General features: G+C 41.3%; 1 protein-coding gene across 1 annotated transcript in view; it reads left to right on the top strand.

Moving 5' to 3' along the window:
* The window catches only part of ATG14 (autophagy related 14), a 35,069-nt gene extending 18,813 nt beyond the window's left edge, over positions 1-16,256 (top strand). The window contains exons 6-10 of the mRNA XM_072838671.1: positions 2,808-3,037; positions 4,608-4,725; positions 6,504-6,594; positions 6,673-6,758; positions 13,313-16,256. Coding sequence (XP_072694772.1) covers positions 2,808-3,037; positions 4,608-4,725; positions 6,504-6,594; positions 6,673-6,758; positions 13,313-13,619 — 832 coding nt within the window. The 3' untranslated portion in view covers positions 13,620-16,256. The remainder of the gene's footprint in view (positions 1-2,807; positions 3,038-4,607; positions 4,726-6,503; positions 6,595-6,672; positions 6,759-13,312) is intronic.
* Positions 16,257-17,185: the final 929 nt, after the last annotated feature.

Genomic DNA, 17,185 nt, shown 5'->3' with positions numbered 1-17,185 from the left:
GGGCGGTGGCCCTCAAAGAAGTGAGGCCCTCGCTTGTTGACTGATCTGTTTGCTTAGCCTTTTCCTGGTAACTGACCACTGTCAAGCACGGGAGACTGAGTTTAGTCTTAGGCTCTAGCACATGGATACCCTCAGGAGTCATCAGATGGACAAGACAGTGGTTCCCCACCTAGATGCTCATTACAGTCACTCAGGAGCTTTTGGCAAATACAAGTTCCAGAGGACACTTTTTCAGCCCCCCAATCCATCTAGTAATATCTTTTTTTTTTTTTTTTTAACTACCCCCAGACAGTGTTTGATGGGGTTTAAAAACTGCTACTGAGGAATTCCTTTGCTTTCTCACTAACCATTAGGCTATTCCAGTTGAAGATTTTCCTTTCTTTTTTGGTTGCTGTCACTTTCCAGCATCCTTCCCTGGATGGTCAGTGGACTGTTAATAGTGAGGACTATTACTGTTCTTTGCTACCTCTACTTCACTGTGTCCTTTGGCTGCTGCCAGAGTGAACTTCCTAAAAGCCTAAAGGTCTGATTATTCCTTCTGGCTTGAAAACCTGCTCTCTGACTTTTACTAAATAATTTTTCATTAGTAATGGTTGGCAAATATAAAAATAAAAAGGCAGATTCAAAATAGAGCAGAATAGAAAGCTCAGAAATAGATTCTAGGGTAGCCTTTTGGGTCAGTGGGGAGAAGTTGGATTATCTGAAAACTGGTGTTAACAGACAACCAGGCCTTTGGGGAGGGAAAAGCTAATAAAACAAATATGCTAAAATAGATTTTTTTTTAAGTTTATTTTATTCTTTTGGTGATCTCTACACCAAACGTGGGGCTCAAACTCCTGACCCCAAGATCAAGAGTCACCTGTTCTTCCAGCTGAGCCAGCCAGGTGTCCCAGGGCTAAATTAGATTCTGAGGGACCCATATAGCAATGTTAAAAGATATTACAGTAAGCACAAACACTGTTCCAGATTTGAGGAGATTGACAATTGAATACAAAGTTGTAGAAGAGAAAACATGGAGAAAACTTTAAATGGAAGAAAGAAGAAGTAGAGGTACATCGTGGAACTGGCAGTAGCTCCCCTGCCCTGTCTTGCCCGTCACAGCCGGGGGGCATTACCTCACAGGCCACTGTGGCGGAAGGAGACAGGGTTGAGAGAACAACCTAAACTCGGTGTAATACAGAGGCCCTTCCCAGTCTCACTGTTTCCCACCTAAATTTTTCCAACACCAGCTCCTAGCACTTTGATGGTGGCGGCCACCACTGGACCACACAGAGCCTCTCTGCCCCACAGATGCGCTATGCTCTTTGCACCCACTCTGACTCCCCGTCCTCTCCACTCCCCTGGCCAGCAGTTCTCAAACCGTGGTCAGCTGAGATCCTCTGAGGTGTCTGTGCTGTCAGAAGTATTTCTACACTTTCTCTAGTGACGCTATCCCTTTTTCACTGCCTAGACATTTGCACTGGTGCTTCAGAAGCCATCATACGTAAAAACTGGTGCCTTGACAGACTCCTAAGCAGTGTCACCAACTATGTACTGGTCATTGTATTCTCCCACATACTTGCATGGTTTTTTTTTGTTTTGGTTTGTTTTTAGAAAAAAGTGTTTCATGTCAAGGATGCTCTTGATGAATCAATAGAAATTATATATATATATATATTTTTTTTTTTAAAGATTTTATTTATTCATGAGAGAGAGAGAGAAGTAGAAGAGAGGTAGAAACAGAGGCAGTAGCAGGCTCCTCGCAGGATGCCTGATGTGGGACTCGATCCTGGACCCAGGATCATGCCCTGAGCCAAAGGCAGATGCTCACCCACTGAGCCACCCAGGCATCCCAGAAGTTTTATTTTTATTTAAATTTTATTAAGTTGATTCTTGTGTAGACATCTTTTTAATATACCATATGATGAAATGGGAAATATGCAGGAAGCTCTTTTCCTCCGTACTGAAGTGCCATGGTTGGCTTAAGAAAAAGCACTTGAGTGAGTTGCAAGTGGAACTACTTGGTATTTTCCATGGGACACTATTTTTATTGAAAGAACAACTGCAAGACTTGGGTATTAAAGAGATTTTGAAAAGTCTTGACCAGTGCTGTGTTTTGCTCTGTATTTAAGCTGGTCAACAAACAGTGCCACTCTTCACTAATTTTCTTGTTTTGAAAAGTATAGATTTTTTTCCATAAAAATATGCTATGTTAACATGTAATAGGTTTATCATTTCTAAATGAATTAATTTAAAATTTTCTCAGATTTCTAAAACAAGTAAATATCAATATATACAACACACATACACAAAAGCTGTTTGGGGTCCTTAAAAACCTTTAAGCATGTAATAAAGGGCTTTGAGACCTGATCCTTGAGGTCCCACTCATGGTGCCATCTTCCTCACATTGGTGTGGATATCTGTGCCACAGCTGGTTTGAGCTCATCTCTAATAGAAGTACTTGCCTCTGTATATTTCCAGTTAAATTCCTGCCCTTGTGTGTGCATCTCTCTGTATTCTACAGATAGGCAAGTATCCTGCATGCTCTTTAAAACCTCCCTTGAGGGATCCCTCGGTGGCGCAGCGGTTTGGCGCCTGCCTTTGGCCCAAGGCGCGATCCTGGAGACCCAGGATTGAATCCCACGTCAGGCTCCTGGTGCATGGAGCCTGCTTCTCCCTCTGCCTGTGTCTCTGCCTCTCTCTCTCTCTCTCTCTCTCTCTCTCTCTCTGTGTGTGTGTGACTATCATAAATAAAAAAAATAAAAAAAATAAAGGTTTAAAAAAAAATAAAACCTCCCTTGAAATCGGATGTATGTTCTGATTTCTAGAGATCCCGCAGATGTGTCCTCAGAGAGTGACAGTGCCATGACCTCCAGCACCGTGAGCAAGCTTGCCGAGGCCCGGAGGACGACTTACCTCTCTGGGAGATGGGTCTGTGACGATCACAATGGGGATACCAGCATTAGCATTACAGGGCCTTGGATTAGCCTTCCCAACAATGGGGACTACTCTGCCTACTACAATTGGGTAGAAGAGAAGAAAACCACACAGGGGCCTGGTGAGAATCAAAATAGTCTTTGAAAACTCTTAATTATGTGTTTTTTTTTTAAATTGAGGTAAAATTTACATAACAGGATGACAGTTTTAAAGTGAACAGTTTAGTGGCATTAATAGATTGACAGTGTTGTGCAGTGACCACCTCTGTTGAATTCCAGAGCTCCTGCATCACCCCAAACGGGAACTCCAGGGCACAAAGATGTCATTCCCCTGTTCCCTCTCCTCCCATGTCATGGCATCCCCTACAGATGATCCCAACTTGTGATTGTTCAACTTAAAATTTTTTGACTTTATGATGATACAAAAGCAGTACACATTCAGTAGAAACCATGCTTTGAATTTTGAATTTGCATCTTTTCCTGGGCTAGTGGTCTGCCATGCATACTCTCAGGGTGCTGGGCACTGTGGCTCCTAGGCAGCTCCGTGGTCCTGAGGGTCCACAGCCTGTAGATATACTGATAACTGTTCTGTGTTTCACTTTCAGTATAGTATTCAAGACGTGGCATGAGGTATTCAACACTTTATTATAAATAGGCTTTGCATTAGATGATTTTGCCCGACTGTAGGCTAATGTCAGTGTTCTGGGCCTGTGTAAGGCAGGTCAGTCTAAACTTTGGTGTTTAGTTGTTTAGGTGCATTAAATGTATTTTTCACTTAGGATATTTCCAGTTTATGATGAGTTTATCATGACATAACCCCATCGTACATTGAGGAGGATCTGTAATTTTGTTTTCTGTAACTATAGATGTGTCTATTTTGGATATTTTATAGAAATGGAATCATACAATGCGTGGCCTTTTGTGTCTGGCTTTTTTTTACATAGCATGATGTTCAAGGTTCATCCATATTGTAGCATGAATTAGCATTTCATTCTTTTTATGATTAATATTTCATTGTATGTAATGTGGGTATATTGCGTTTTATATTCAATCCATCAGTGGATTTACTGAAAACATTTTTTAGATATTTTACTTTTGGGGAGCCAATATTGCCTTATTTATATAAAAAGTCCTCAGTAGTTAGTATATATAACTGGTTGAGTCCTATTTTTATAGTTTGTAAAGAGCTTGTTTTAGCAGCCCTAAATGGAGATAGAAAAACCCTATAAAACCCCTATAGCTTTCTTTGGTGGAGAAAAAATTGTTTAAGTCATTTTCCAAATACACAGTGAGTATCTGCACTCTGTCATGCACAGTGCTGGGTACTGATGCTACAAAGGTGATGTCACCAAGACAGGCGTAGCCCAGGTGAGACCTCTCTGAGGAGGTGACATTGAAGTTAGGCATTTGCTGTTCTGATAAATAATACATTATCAGGTCCAAGTGGTTCTGACTTTCATTTCATTTATGTTGGGTCTGTCTAGGCCCATTTGCTTAGGTTACATTCCAACAAAAAACCATAAACAATGAAACATTAATGTGTGGCTATGAACATTTTATTAGTATATTAGTAAGGAGCAAAGCATAACCATCAATAATGTGATGATAAAATTATAAATCATAAAATACAAGTTCATTGGTATTTTTTGTTGAAATTAAAGTTGTTTGTGTATGGTTGTTTTTATACTTTAGACATGGAGCATAGTAACCCTGCTTACACGATCAGTGCTGCATTGTGCTACGCAACTCAGCTGGTCAACATTTTGTCTCATATACTTGATATAAATCTTCCCAAAAAGCTGTGCAACAGGCAAGTAACCAAAGGTGGCAATGTCATCTTTATTATAGATCTCGTGTTCCTACTGTGTTCTTATTCTAATTAAACCAAAAACAGGAATTTAAATATTAAGCCAGAAAAATGATTATGAAATACTGAGATTTCAAAAGCCTAATGTGCAAATTTATTTCATTATCTTATAATTGCACGTGAAGTCTTTGAGGAGACCACAGAGAATTCTTACTTGGAAAAATAATTGAAGGAAAAACTAGGATCTTTAGAGGGTATGCTCATGTGTAAAAAAAACTGAGTAAATTGTAACACTTGAATATTTAAGTTTTTAAAATAAAAAACAGGGATCCCTGGGTGGCACAGCGGTTTAGCGCCTGTCTTTGGCCCAGGGCGCGATCCTGGAGACCCGGGATCGAATCCCACATCAGGCTCCCGGTGCATGGAGCCTGCTTCTCCCTCTGCCTGTGTCTCTGCCTCTCTCTCTCTCTCTGTGACTATCATAAATAAATAAAAATTAAAAAAAATAAAATAAAATAAAAAACATGTGGTTTAAAAATTCAAAAAAAACGTAGGGATGCCTGACTGGTTCAGTCGGTAGAGCATGCAGCTTTTGATCTCAGGGTTGTGAGTTTGAGCCCCACGTTGTGTATAGAGATTACTTAAAAATAAAGTCTTTTTTTTTTTTTTGAGATTTATTTATTTTTATTTAAGAGAGAGCACAAGAAAGCATGCATATTGAAGGGGGAGAGGGGGAGAGTTTTTTCAGCAGACTCTGCACTGAGTGTGGAACCTGATACATGGCTTGATCTCATGCCCCTGAGACCATGACCTTTGTCGAATGCTTAACTGACTGGGCCACCCAGGCACCCCAAAATAAAATCTTTAGAAAAAAATGTGAAGGTTTACAGTGTACTCAGTTCTACTAAGACGTTCCTATCTCTGTTCAGTCATCCTTAAACTTCAAGTCAAGTAAATATGTATTACTATCTCTTCTGCCCTTTTAAACACAAAAGATATACTAGGGTGTTCTGCATCTTGCTTTTTGAGTATTTAACAATTATTTGAGCCCTTTTCTGAGCACTGAGAGGGTACTGTGGTGACGAAAACATAATCCTTGCCCTCTTGGCACTTCATTCTGACAGAGGGTCAGATAACAAGTAAGCAGCATGTCAGCTGCTGCTGAATCCTGTGCAGGATGTTAAAGCAGGGTGAAAGAGAGGGAATGTAGTGGCAGGGAAGTGCTTGCATATGTGAGCGGACAGCTGTGTGATGATGTGGGATCCTGAGGGACAAGCTGTGGGCAAAGAGAGAAGGTCCTGTGGGGAGCGCAAGGGCGGCAGAGAAGGTGGAGGTGCAAACTGGGTGGGCCTTGTAGAGCCTTTGTGAGCCTCCAGCTGCCACTCTGCGTAGAGTGGACAGTTAACAGAGGTTTCTTTGTATAAATGGGCCAGGATCTCACCAGTCCCCTATTTATATTTCACAGAATAATCTTGTACATTCGTTTCAATAGTGTGCAAGTATTTGTGTTGAATAAATTTTCACAAGTGGAATTGCTTGGTCAGAGGATATATGTGTGCCTTTAAAATATTTATAGAGGTGGTGAAGTTGCTCATCATGAGAGCAGTAGTTCATCCTTAGAAAGTCTCTGTTGAGTATAACTTATAAAGAGACAAAGGACGTGAGGTATGTTATATACTTAACTGGTGTAAAATATACTCTTCAAAACAGACATTTTAACATAGAATTTCCTCAAAATAAAATACAACTTTACAAATTGTATGTTGTTTTTTTTTTCCCAGTGAATTTTGTGGGGAAAATCTCAGCAGACAGAAATTTACTCGAGCAGTGAAGAAACTGAATGCAAATATCCTTTACCTGTGCTTTTCTCAGGTATGGAAAATATGCTGAGAGCTCATTTTTAATGTGTTACATGGTTGAAAATATTAATCAGTTTTTTGCTTTTTCTAGCATGTAAACTTAGATCAGTTACAACCACTGCATACTCTCAGGAACCTAATGTACCTGGTCAGTCCAAACTCTGAACACCTGGGCAGGTAAGAATGGCGTTTGCTTTTTTCTAAGTGGTGGTGCTATGAGTACTTCTGAGTAGAGTTGTACGTGTCAGCAGAGCACAGAGGCCTCTTCCTCACCCCCCACAGACTCCAGAAAAGGACAAAAATAATGTCTTACACAGAAGGAAGGAGTGGCTAATCATATTTGAACCTTTACGGTCCTTACATAATAATTTTTCAGATAATTAACATCAAGCATTTTTAACACCTAAAATGAAATAGAAGAACCCAGATGTTCTGGAGTGCAGCCACCTTGTGCTGTCCTTGAAGCCCAGAAGCCATTTCTTTGAATCCACATCTGTTTCTTCTCAGCTGTGTAGTGTCTGCCCCCTTTCCTATGTATTTTCTTTCATGCCTCCTCCCATTGTAAGAGATCTTCTCAATTTTATTTTGTCTATCTGGCCACCATTTATTGGAGATAAAGGATATTAGAAGCTTATAGAGTGAAGTAGTTTAAAATCCATTAGCTTAAAAATTGGAGTTAGTAACAAAAAAGACCATCTCTTAGCCCAAAAAGCATGACACAGAGGAAGCTTTTCTTTAGTTCCATGCAAGTAACTCCTCTCTGAGTACTTAGCCTTTTCCATGCTCTTAGCGGTCTCTCCATATATCTTGAGAGAGGACTTGGTTAATGTATTTGCACTTTTGAAAGAGGACAAAGAAAATAAAAGGCCCTTTCCCATCGTTCATTTGTTCATTCCTTTTACAACAAGAACCAAGGCTCCAGGGATACCCCTTCCACTGCTCGGCTTCCTCCACATTGCAGTGAACTTCCCGTGGTAATCTGCCCTTAGCCACTGGCTTGTGTTTCTTTCCCTACCTGAAACTAACTTTCCTGGGACATAGAACCCTTTGGAAAAACCTGTGCATTCTCTCCAGGGAACTGCGCACACACTTAGAATTTTGTGCCGCTTTATAGGGACTTCATTTTCCTTGTCTCAGATTCCAGTCATTAATTCACAAACCACACAAACGTGTTAGAAATCCATCCCAGTTTTAGTGGTTGATTTCTGTAGGTTTGCTTGCCATCCTCTTTGTACCTTCTTTGTAAAGAGTTCAACATTAGGAAACTAATCCTTAACAACAAGAACTAGTAGTTACTGAGCCAATATTTATTGACCCTGAGCCAACTATCTGACATGCCTTAAATCATAGGTGGGATGATTATGCATATTTTACAGAGGGGGATAGTTAACTGAAGCTTAGCATAGTCAAGTAATTCGTGCCCATGATCACAGAGGCAGTAAAAGTAGTAGAGCCAGGGTCGCAGCACACATCTGACTCCAAGAGTAGTAGATACTCATGCTTTTAACCAGTACACACTATTTTATCACATTAACAGATTAAAACAAAAACAAAACAAAAAAAAAGATGAACCTGATCGATGCCAGAGAGCAGAAAATAAATTTCAATTCCCATTAATAATTAAAGAAAACTACTTGCAGATCAAAAATAGATAATTAGTAAAGGGTATCTATCATAAACATAGAGAAAAGACTATACTTAATGACATGTTCCTTACATGGATGTTTAATAAAAGCAAGAGGATGCCTGTTGTCACTGCCAGTTAACATCGCTCTGGAAGCCTAGATGAGGCAAAACAGTTTTACAAAGAAGTAAGGTATACTTATATGGGAAAGAAAATTAACTAAATTGACGTTGTTGTAGAGGGTATGATTGTTGAATTGGACATCCAAAAGAACTTGCTTTCTCACATGCTGACAACTAGCTAGAAGATGTAATGAGAAAAGGGTCCCCCTTACTGTAGCAGTACAAACTATAAATTATATAGGAATAATCTTTACAAAATATATGCAAACCATGTAAAGAAAATATGAAACTTGAAGACACCTATTTCTTGAGTGTCTGCCAGATACCATACGAAGTGTGGGACTGAATAAAAGAGGGGCCTGAGGCAGTGAGGGATCCTCAGAATTTTCTAGGATCGGAAGGCTGGGTATTATAAAAATGCTACTTCTCCCCAAAAGAGAAGTGTGATCAGAATTTGAACAGATACTTCATGGAATTTTGACAGGCTAATTCTGAAATTTAACTAGAAGCATAAGCTGCAAGGAAATTTGGGAAAGAAGGGAAAAGGATGGGCTTGGCCCCTTTGAAAACATAGCATAAAGGTAGTTAAAACAAGGCGCTGTTAGCACACAAGTAGGTGGAGCAATTAGATGAAGAGAAGAGAGTCCAGAAACAGGCCCTGTCCATGCAGGGAGTATAACATGTCATAGGGGGGCATGTGGAACCAGATAATAATAGATTGATAACAGGGCTAGGTGGGTATTCATACAAGGACAGAGCTGGATGCATACTACATTCCATATATAAAAATAAATTCCAGATGATAGAAAAGGCCTTATTTTATTTAAAAAAAAAAAAAAACCTGTAAAATAGCTAGGAGAAAAGATAATGTTTTATAATCACAGGGTGGGAAGAGAATTACCATGCAAGCCACAAAACCCAAAACTCCATGAAGGGAAGGAGTTACATATTTTACTGTGTAAACTCTAAAGGCCTCTGGTAAAATACCAGATACCATAAAGTTAAGATAAGCAACAGATATGTTTTGCAGCCTGTACATCAGACAATGGATTAAAGTCTAGACTACATAAAATTTCAAATCTGTAAAAGAAAGACCTAATAGAAAAATAGACAAAGGATTAATCCAGGGAATTCACACAAAAGAAATGCAAGAAATTAGTATTCAAATGAAAAATATCTTCAGCCTCAATTAAGAATAAAGAAGCGGAATTCAAAACAGCTTTCCAGTTTTCACACAGCAATTGGGCAAACATGGAAAGAACTGCTGACATCCAATATTGGTGGTGGTTCAGAAAAACAGGCTCTCTTCTTCGAGGGGTGGATCTCTTTGGAGGGTCTGAGGTTTTCTATGGGCTTGCCCTTGAGTCAGCTCTCTAGTTAGGGTAGGGGTCTGTGCAACAGAAGCACACACACACAGCAAGGCTCATTACATCCAAGTTGGTGGTCTGTGAGCCAGGAGGCTAGGAGCTAGAGCTTCAGAAGTCCCCTTTCGCATGTGCCTCAGTCAGAATCAAGGCTGTCCAGAGATTGTTACTGGAATCTGGGTGAGACTTCCTATTTCCATGGAGACCAACTGAATTGAGGATCTCATCCAGAATCCAACATAAACCGTTTTTTCTTTGAAATAAATCCAACCTTGCAAAAATATTCAAAATTGCAAAAAATAAAAGTAGTGTAAAGACATACCCTTTACCCCAGACTCACCTTTGTTACTGTTTAACCCTATTTGTTTATCATTTGTGTATCTGCATAAAGACATATTATTTTTTCCTGAACCCTGTGAGGAGGGTAAGTTACATACATATAGCTCTTGACCCTTAAATACTTCTCAGTGTATTTCTTAAAAATAGGGTTATTTTCCTGCTTAACTACAGTACAGTTACAGTACAGTTACCAACATGAGCAAATTTCACATTGATACAATACTTGATCTACTGCCCATCTGCATGTTTTGTCTGTGGACCAGATCAGCATCCTTTATAGCATTTTCCTCTCCAGTATAGGGTCCGATCTAGAGTCTAGTGTTGGATTTAGTTGCTGTGTTTCTTTAGTCTTCTTTAAATCTTGAACATTTTCATAGCCAGTTTGTGTTTTATGACATTAACATTTTCCCCTTTGTATTGATAGAACTTTCATTCTGAATTTGATATTTCCTTACAGTGATTTTTCAGGAATTCTGGGCATTCTAGGCTGGAACACTGCCTGGGCCAGGAGTGTTTCTAGACACCCTGGAGGCCACAGTGGCCATCTGTCCCTCATTGGTGATGTTAATTTGATCACCTCGTCACAAGGCTTTCCACTTCTCCACTGTATAATTCCTAGATTTTTCCTTCCTCGCAACTAGGAAGTCATCTGTGGGGAGATACTTTGAGACCACGCAGTTTCCTGCTTTTATCAGAATTTCCTTCTGGATTTAATGTCTTGATTTTTCTTATCTGATTCAGTCATTACCATGATGGTGCTTGCTTTAATATCATTATCATCCAAAGTGCATAGTTTATGTTAGAGTTCATTCTTGATGTTGTATATTTTGTTGGGTAATATTTTTGAAATAAGATATTTTGCAAAAGAGAGTTTTAAAAACCAAAAAGATCATTTTGTTGCCTTAATTGGTAAGAACAGTTCCCTGCAGCATCTTGAGAAAATTACTAATCTTTATTCCATGATGACATTGAACATAAAAGACTGAATTCTTTTGCTAATTTTGTGTAATGTGTGTGGCTCAGGGTATGCTGGGCAACAGAAATTGCTCCAACTGACCACTTTGGGAATCATCCACTGGTTTATTTTTTCAGTTGAAATACTTGAGTACCTGCTCCATGTCAAGTAGACTCTGCCTAGAGGAAGTATCATCCCCCATCCCCACCCCACCCCTGACCAAGCTCCAGCCCCTCAGTATCACTCCTGCCTGACCCCTAGGAAAACCTTTTGAGAGGGGGTCTCGGGACAGTGGCAGTCTCATGCTTGTAGATAAAGTGACATCAAAGAGGAACAGAAAACAGGCTATACCTCTGAGCTAGCAGGAAGGAAGGCTTCATCTGGCGCGAGGTCCTAAGGCCCCTGGACAGCAGAGCTCAGCAGGCAGGACAAGAGAGCCCTGTGTTGAGGAAAGGTGGGAACCCGGCTAAGATACTTCGGTGGTGAATATGTTTAGTAGGCACCTGACAGGAGAGAAAGGCAGCTCTCTGGCAAGCTGAGGTGGGCGGGGCAGACTGGAGGCAGACCCTGGCTACAAAGAGGTGGTAGTGCAGTGAGGACCTGAGCTGGGGTATATGCTGAGGATCAGAGGGGGCTGCTTTGGTGATCCCAGGCAGGAGCGTGAGGGTGGAGGCCCAGCGGCTTGTTTTGAGATGGGTCACCTGGCTCAGCCAGAGATGAGCCCGATAGCTTAGCCTTCAGATGGAGAGCTCTGGCAGGCAGTGAAGCCAGGAGGAAGGGGAGGTGTCGGGAAAAAGTCTTTGGAGTAGACTTGTTTACCAAAGGAAAGAGAAAAGGGAAAGAGAGAATAAATGAATTGTAAGGAGAACCTTTAAGGAAACAGGAAAGGGATACTCCACTAAGATTCTGGTTTCAGTGTTTGGTTTGTTTGGAAAACTGCAGGTGAGGTAAGGGGGCTGTGAGGAGAGTCTCCCAGTTCCTGCTGCCTTCACCTCTTTCAAGTAAGGTTTTTCAGGCTAGCTGGAGGCCTCCTAGACTTGGGACCACCTGGTCAGAGGGGCACTTTAGGTGTAAATTGCCCCCAAGAGGACAAAGGGACACCCTGTGGTGCGGGTGCATCTTCCAACTTAATGAATATTTGTAAAGCCCTAAAAACAGTGCCCAGGAATGTTAGCTGCTACTGTTGCTGGTTCAGCCAAGAGGCAAGGTTGTCTTGGAGGAACCTGGAGAAGGTGGGTCAGAAGGTACACATGTGCATTGGAGGCCAGTGCCAGGCTTTTGTCATCGTTCAGGTCGCAAAGCATTTTGGACCATAGACTAAAATGGCAGGCTGTAATCATTCTAGGATGTGTCTCATTTTATTTTTGTTGACCTCTGTCATTTACCCCAGAGTAATTATCTGAGGCATGTGTCCTTATCCTGGGGGAAGTGGGTGGAGGGAGAGGGCTGCCAGAGGACCTTGACCACAGGGAGTCCTGGGGAGGGGCAGCACCACCTGGCTCTCCTGAGGCAGGAGCCGAGGGGGAAAGGGAAGCTCAGCAGCAGGCCTGGTGGGGTTTGCGGACACAGGTCCACGGTGGCCCTGATGAGCTCTCACCAAGGGGGAGGCCTGAGAAAGGTTCTTAGATTTGGAGGCGATGATGTTATCAGGGACCTTTGGGGAATAGTTCCCTCCTAAAATATGGTACAGAAATATGGATTATTCCAGATGACTATATTCTAAATAGTTATATCTCATCCTGTCTTAAATGTGCCCCTAGAGAATTATGTGATCGTATCTTAAAATGTGTCCAGGAACCTGCTGTTGACACCAATCCAAGGAAGCACGGCTGCTGTGCATACCACCACACTAGTTAGCTCTTTTGAGTCATAAGAACGTAGAAACCGGAGGCTTCCATATTCAGAGAACACCCGTATGTTTTTTCTACACCATTTATTACTTGTTCCACCAACTAATACACCAGAGTGTACATCAAGTGACTGTTTTTGTCAAGACCATCTCATTGGAATACATAGATAGTGTGCAGTTGTTTAAACAGGAGATCATGCTGTGGGCCAGCATGGTGGGTCCCAGTGGATGGGTTTTCCATCCAGGGTCTTCCCCTGTCACAGAGGTGGAATTGAGGGACCATGTGGTATTGAGGTTTTATCCATGACCTGGATGGCTGCTATTTAAGTGAAGCACAGCACAATTAGAGGCCGACGGGGTATATGGTGCAGACTTGGGAAACGGGGAGTGGTGGCTCTGGGCCTCCTAGGTCCCGTCAGGCCTCTGTCACTTGTGGTCACAATGCTGGTTGTCTTGACCCCTCGCTGTGTGTGCACAGGTCGGGGCCCTTTGAAGTGAGAGCAGACCTGGAGGAGTCCATGGAGTTCGTGGACCCCGGCGTTGCGGGTGAATCCGATGAGAGTGGCGACGAGCGCGTCAGTGATGAGGAGACCGACCTGGGCACAGACTGGGAGAACTTGCCGAGCCCCCGATTTTGTGATATCCCTTCCCAGCCCGTGGAAGGCTCCCAGAGCCAGAGCAGCCAGGTGTCCCCGCCCATCGCAAGCAGCAGTGCGGGTGGGATGATCTCCTCTGCCGCAGCCTCCGTGACCTCCTGGTTTAAGGCTTACACCGGACACCGCTAATGCGCACGGACCAAAGCACGCCAGGTTTGTGTCGAGAAAATTGTTCTTCCACTATGTTCTAGTAAATTTTGTGTTAAGATAGTGCCTGGAACAAAACGAGGTTAAACTTTGGGCTTTTTTTAAAGCAGGGAGACAAGCATTTCTACGTATCAAATGGCCAATGGGAGTGACCCTCACACTTATGATAGAACAACAGGTCAGAGGTCCTTCTGGCCAGACCCATATTGGTAGAAAAAAGACCAAGGTGTGCGTCCTGTTCTGTTAAAGCAGAAAATTCACTGGGGGCTCCCTTCGGTCATGGGCCACAGGACCCACAGATGTGGGCTGACACATTGATCCTTGTGTCGCTGAGACTGTTCCTGAACACTTTACATTTTAGAGGTTGAATCACAAGGAAGTGATTCCTGATGATTAGGACTTGAAAGATAAAAACTGTTTCACATGAGTTTGTGCTTATGCCATCATTTTTTGTACAGAGAACCAGCAGGCAATTTGAAATACTTGATTTCTCTAGAATTTGGTCATCTTTGGTTTTTAAGTCAAGGATTTTGGTTTTGTTTGGAAGGGGAGGGATGGAGGGAGGGGTAGTTTAAAAATTATTTCACTCGTGCTGCTGCTGTCGTAGCTTGTCAGACATTCCTGTTTTTCTTTCTCCCACACACCAAAGAAATGAAGGTCTTTTTTATTTTTGGGCCCACATCCATGAACAGAAGAAATCCCAGCTGCAATTATGGCCTGGAGATTTAAAAACTATTTTCTTATATTCTGAAGGGAATTAAGTTCATTCTCACATAGATTATTGAATTCCTACCATCTACACTTTGTGCATTTTGAAATCGTCATTTTAAGGTCATTCCCCTATGTAAGCTGTCTGCCTGGGCACTAAGGTTAAAAGCCACTTAACTAAATGGCCTCTGGTCATTCTTCCAGTGTCCTAGTTTCTTTTGAAGGGATTCAGTAGGTGGCAGGTTTTCCCAGGGAATACCATCTTGCTTGTTTTCTTAGAGGTTGGCATTTCTCTAGAATCACTACCTGCACTCAAATGCAGAGCAAATCATAGCTGATACTACTCTTCTCTATCGGACAGAATTTTCCCTCACCAAGAGATCATCTTCAGCTAATATATCTGTCTTGTCATTCTCTTAGTGACAATCTTAAAACTGTAGAGAGGCATTATGTACAAATATGTAAGTAGTTTTTTATTTTTAATAATTGCAAAAAAAATCCTATGTAACAACTACAAAAAGAAATCCTATGAAAAATTCCTAACAGGCATTATTACCATATCTTTTTAGTGTGATTAGCATGACAGTACCTCAGATAAATCATTCAGAGATGTGCCCTTCCCTAGCTTCTTTTCTTCTTGTAATTATTATAGTTGATACTTTGCCTCCAAATCCGAGGTGCTATGTAGCTTTTGCTATTGGTATATTGAAATGTTTGGTAGAGTTGCAAAAGAAGGGTGTTTATCCTATCCAGGAGTTCCGAGTTCCCTGACTATGAATTTTCCACTGAGAGAGGAAACAGGCTTTTCTCCATGTGGGTTCTCAATCGGTGGTGCCGGGTACAGCTTCATGATTGCTGAGCTAGCATTGTACCAGCCAGGTCTGAAGTTCACAGGGAATGGGTAGGTAGACTTGAACAAATACCAAATGAATTTAAAATCCCATGAGATAAGGGTTGTCTAGGCACTTCAAACCCTCAAAAAGAAGAGCTTAGTCTCGAGCTAAGAGAAGACGGAAGACAGATTTGGGGCTTGGGGATAGAGATTGACCTTGGCTAAAAGATGCACAGTTGTCATGGTTTTCTCAAGTAAGCCTGTTACGAAACCATGAATGTGAGGTCAAACTAAAGAATAGAATCCAGAGATCACAACTCCTATCTAGAGTAATTCAACAAAACTTACAAGGATATGGGAAATTAGGGATTGATAGGGTGTATTTTGTTGTTTTTTATATCAACTAGAGGCACTTTATTTAGGATTAAATGATCAAACCCGTTAGTGGTTTTGAACACCAACATACTGGCTTACACTGCTGAGATATTTTGGTTTTCATTATTTTGCACTGGATCCACCCTGTAAATATTCTTAAATATACATTTCAACCACTGTTTTTTCCTACTCTCTTTGCTGCTCATTAAAATCTTTCATGTAGGTGCCAGAACCATATGTAAACAGCTTTTTAAAAAATTGAAGCTGGTATTTTTTTTAAACAAAAGCCATAGAACTTGGTTATGTTTTCCATATAAAATGATTTGTTGAAACAAGGTAATACTGATAAAAAACCTACAGGCACCAACTAGGCTGCTTAAAATGGTCTATTAAAGACTTTTTTTTTTTTTTTTGTAATGGAATATAACTAAGAGAAGTTTTGCACATCTGTAAGTTAAGGGGAAAAACAGTATGTCAACATTGGGGGTAGTGGACAGGATTCACCTAAGGATTCATGTATCGATAATTTAGGAAAGAACATTCAGGGGCATGCTGTTGTTAAAAGAACTACAGTGTCTGAGAATATCCTTGTGGTGTCATGTTGCAGGAATTTCCCATTACTCTGCGACTTCCAAACCAGTTTGAGTCATAACAAATGTTTTCTAAACTTTTATTGTATTATTGCAATAAATCTTTTAACAATAGTTTGCTAATATGTGTGTCTTTTTCAAGCTCTGATTACTCGTTTCTATTGATACGTTGAGGGTAGCAAAATGAGATTTAACTCTGGAATGTTTTATACAAATTGTAGGGTAATTTTTAAAGAATTTTTTTTGTGGGCAGCCCGGGTGGCTCAGGGATTTAGCGCCGCCTTCAGCCCAGGGCCTGATCCTGGAGACCCGGGATCGAGTCCCACATCGGGCTCCCTGCATGGAGCCTGTTTCTCCCTCTGCCTGTGTCTCTGCCTCTCTGTCTGACTCTCTATCTCTCATGAATAAATGAAATCTTAAAAAAAAAAAAAAAAAAAAAAAAAGAATTTTTTTTGCTAGGTAAGGAAAAATATCTGGTAATCCTAAAAATTGTAGAGCTCATGGTGGTATTAGTAATGGTTCATCTCTGGTATCTCTGGTAAGCTGAGAAAAACTAGTTACTAACCACTTACATACTTTCTCTAAAGATGCATTTTTCTTTTGTAGCCATCATATGATGCATGTGCACTACAGTGACTTGGTGTATCATAGCAGCAGCATGGGGAGGAAGGGATGGGGACCTCGAGGTTGCCCATTTGGAACCTGCCCAGACTCTCTTCAGGACAAGAAAGAAAGTGAAGTATCAGAGTTAGAGTGGATCTATTGAGAGGAAAACCAAGTGATTTTGGAGAATCACACACACACACACACACCCTGTCCCCAGTCCCCTTTCAGGTTAGATTATAGAGAGGGTCACTTGCAGGTTGATGAGGATACCAAGAGTGTTTACAGGAAAACCATTGGCTGCAGAAAGCCACCCAGCAGCAGGAGGAAAACCGGCAAGGAAAGGGAAAGTCTTCCAAATAGAACATGTGTTTCAGTGCTCTTCAACCTCCCTAGGTAAAAGCATGCTCCTGTCTAGTGCATACTCAGATTCCCAGCCC

This window comes from Canis lupus, chromosome 9 (genome assembly GCF_048164855.1).
Source record: "Canis lupus baileyi chromosome 9, mCanLup2.hap1, whole genome shotgun sequence".
Taxonomy (NCBI): domain Eukaryota; kingdom Metazoa; phylum Chordata; class Mammalia; order Carnivora; family Canidae; genus Canis; species Canis lupus.
This window is presented reverse-complemented; position numbering and strand designations above follow the sequence as displayed.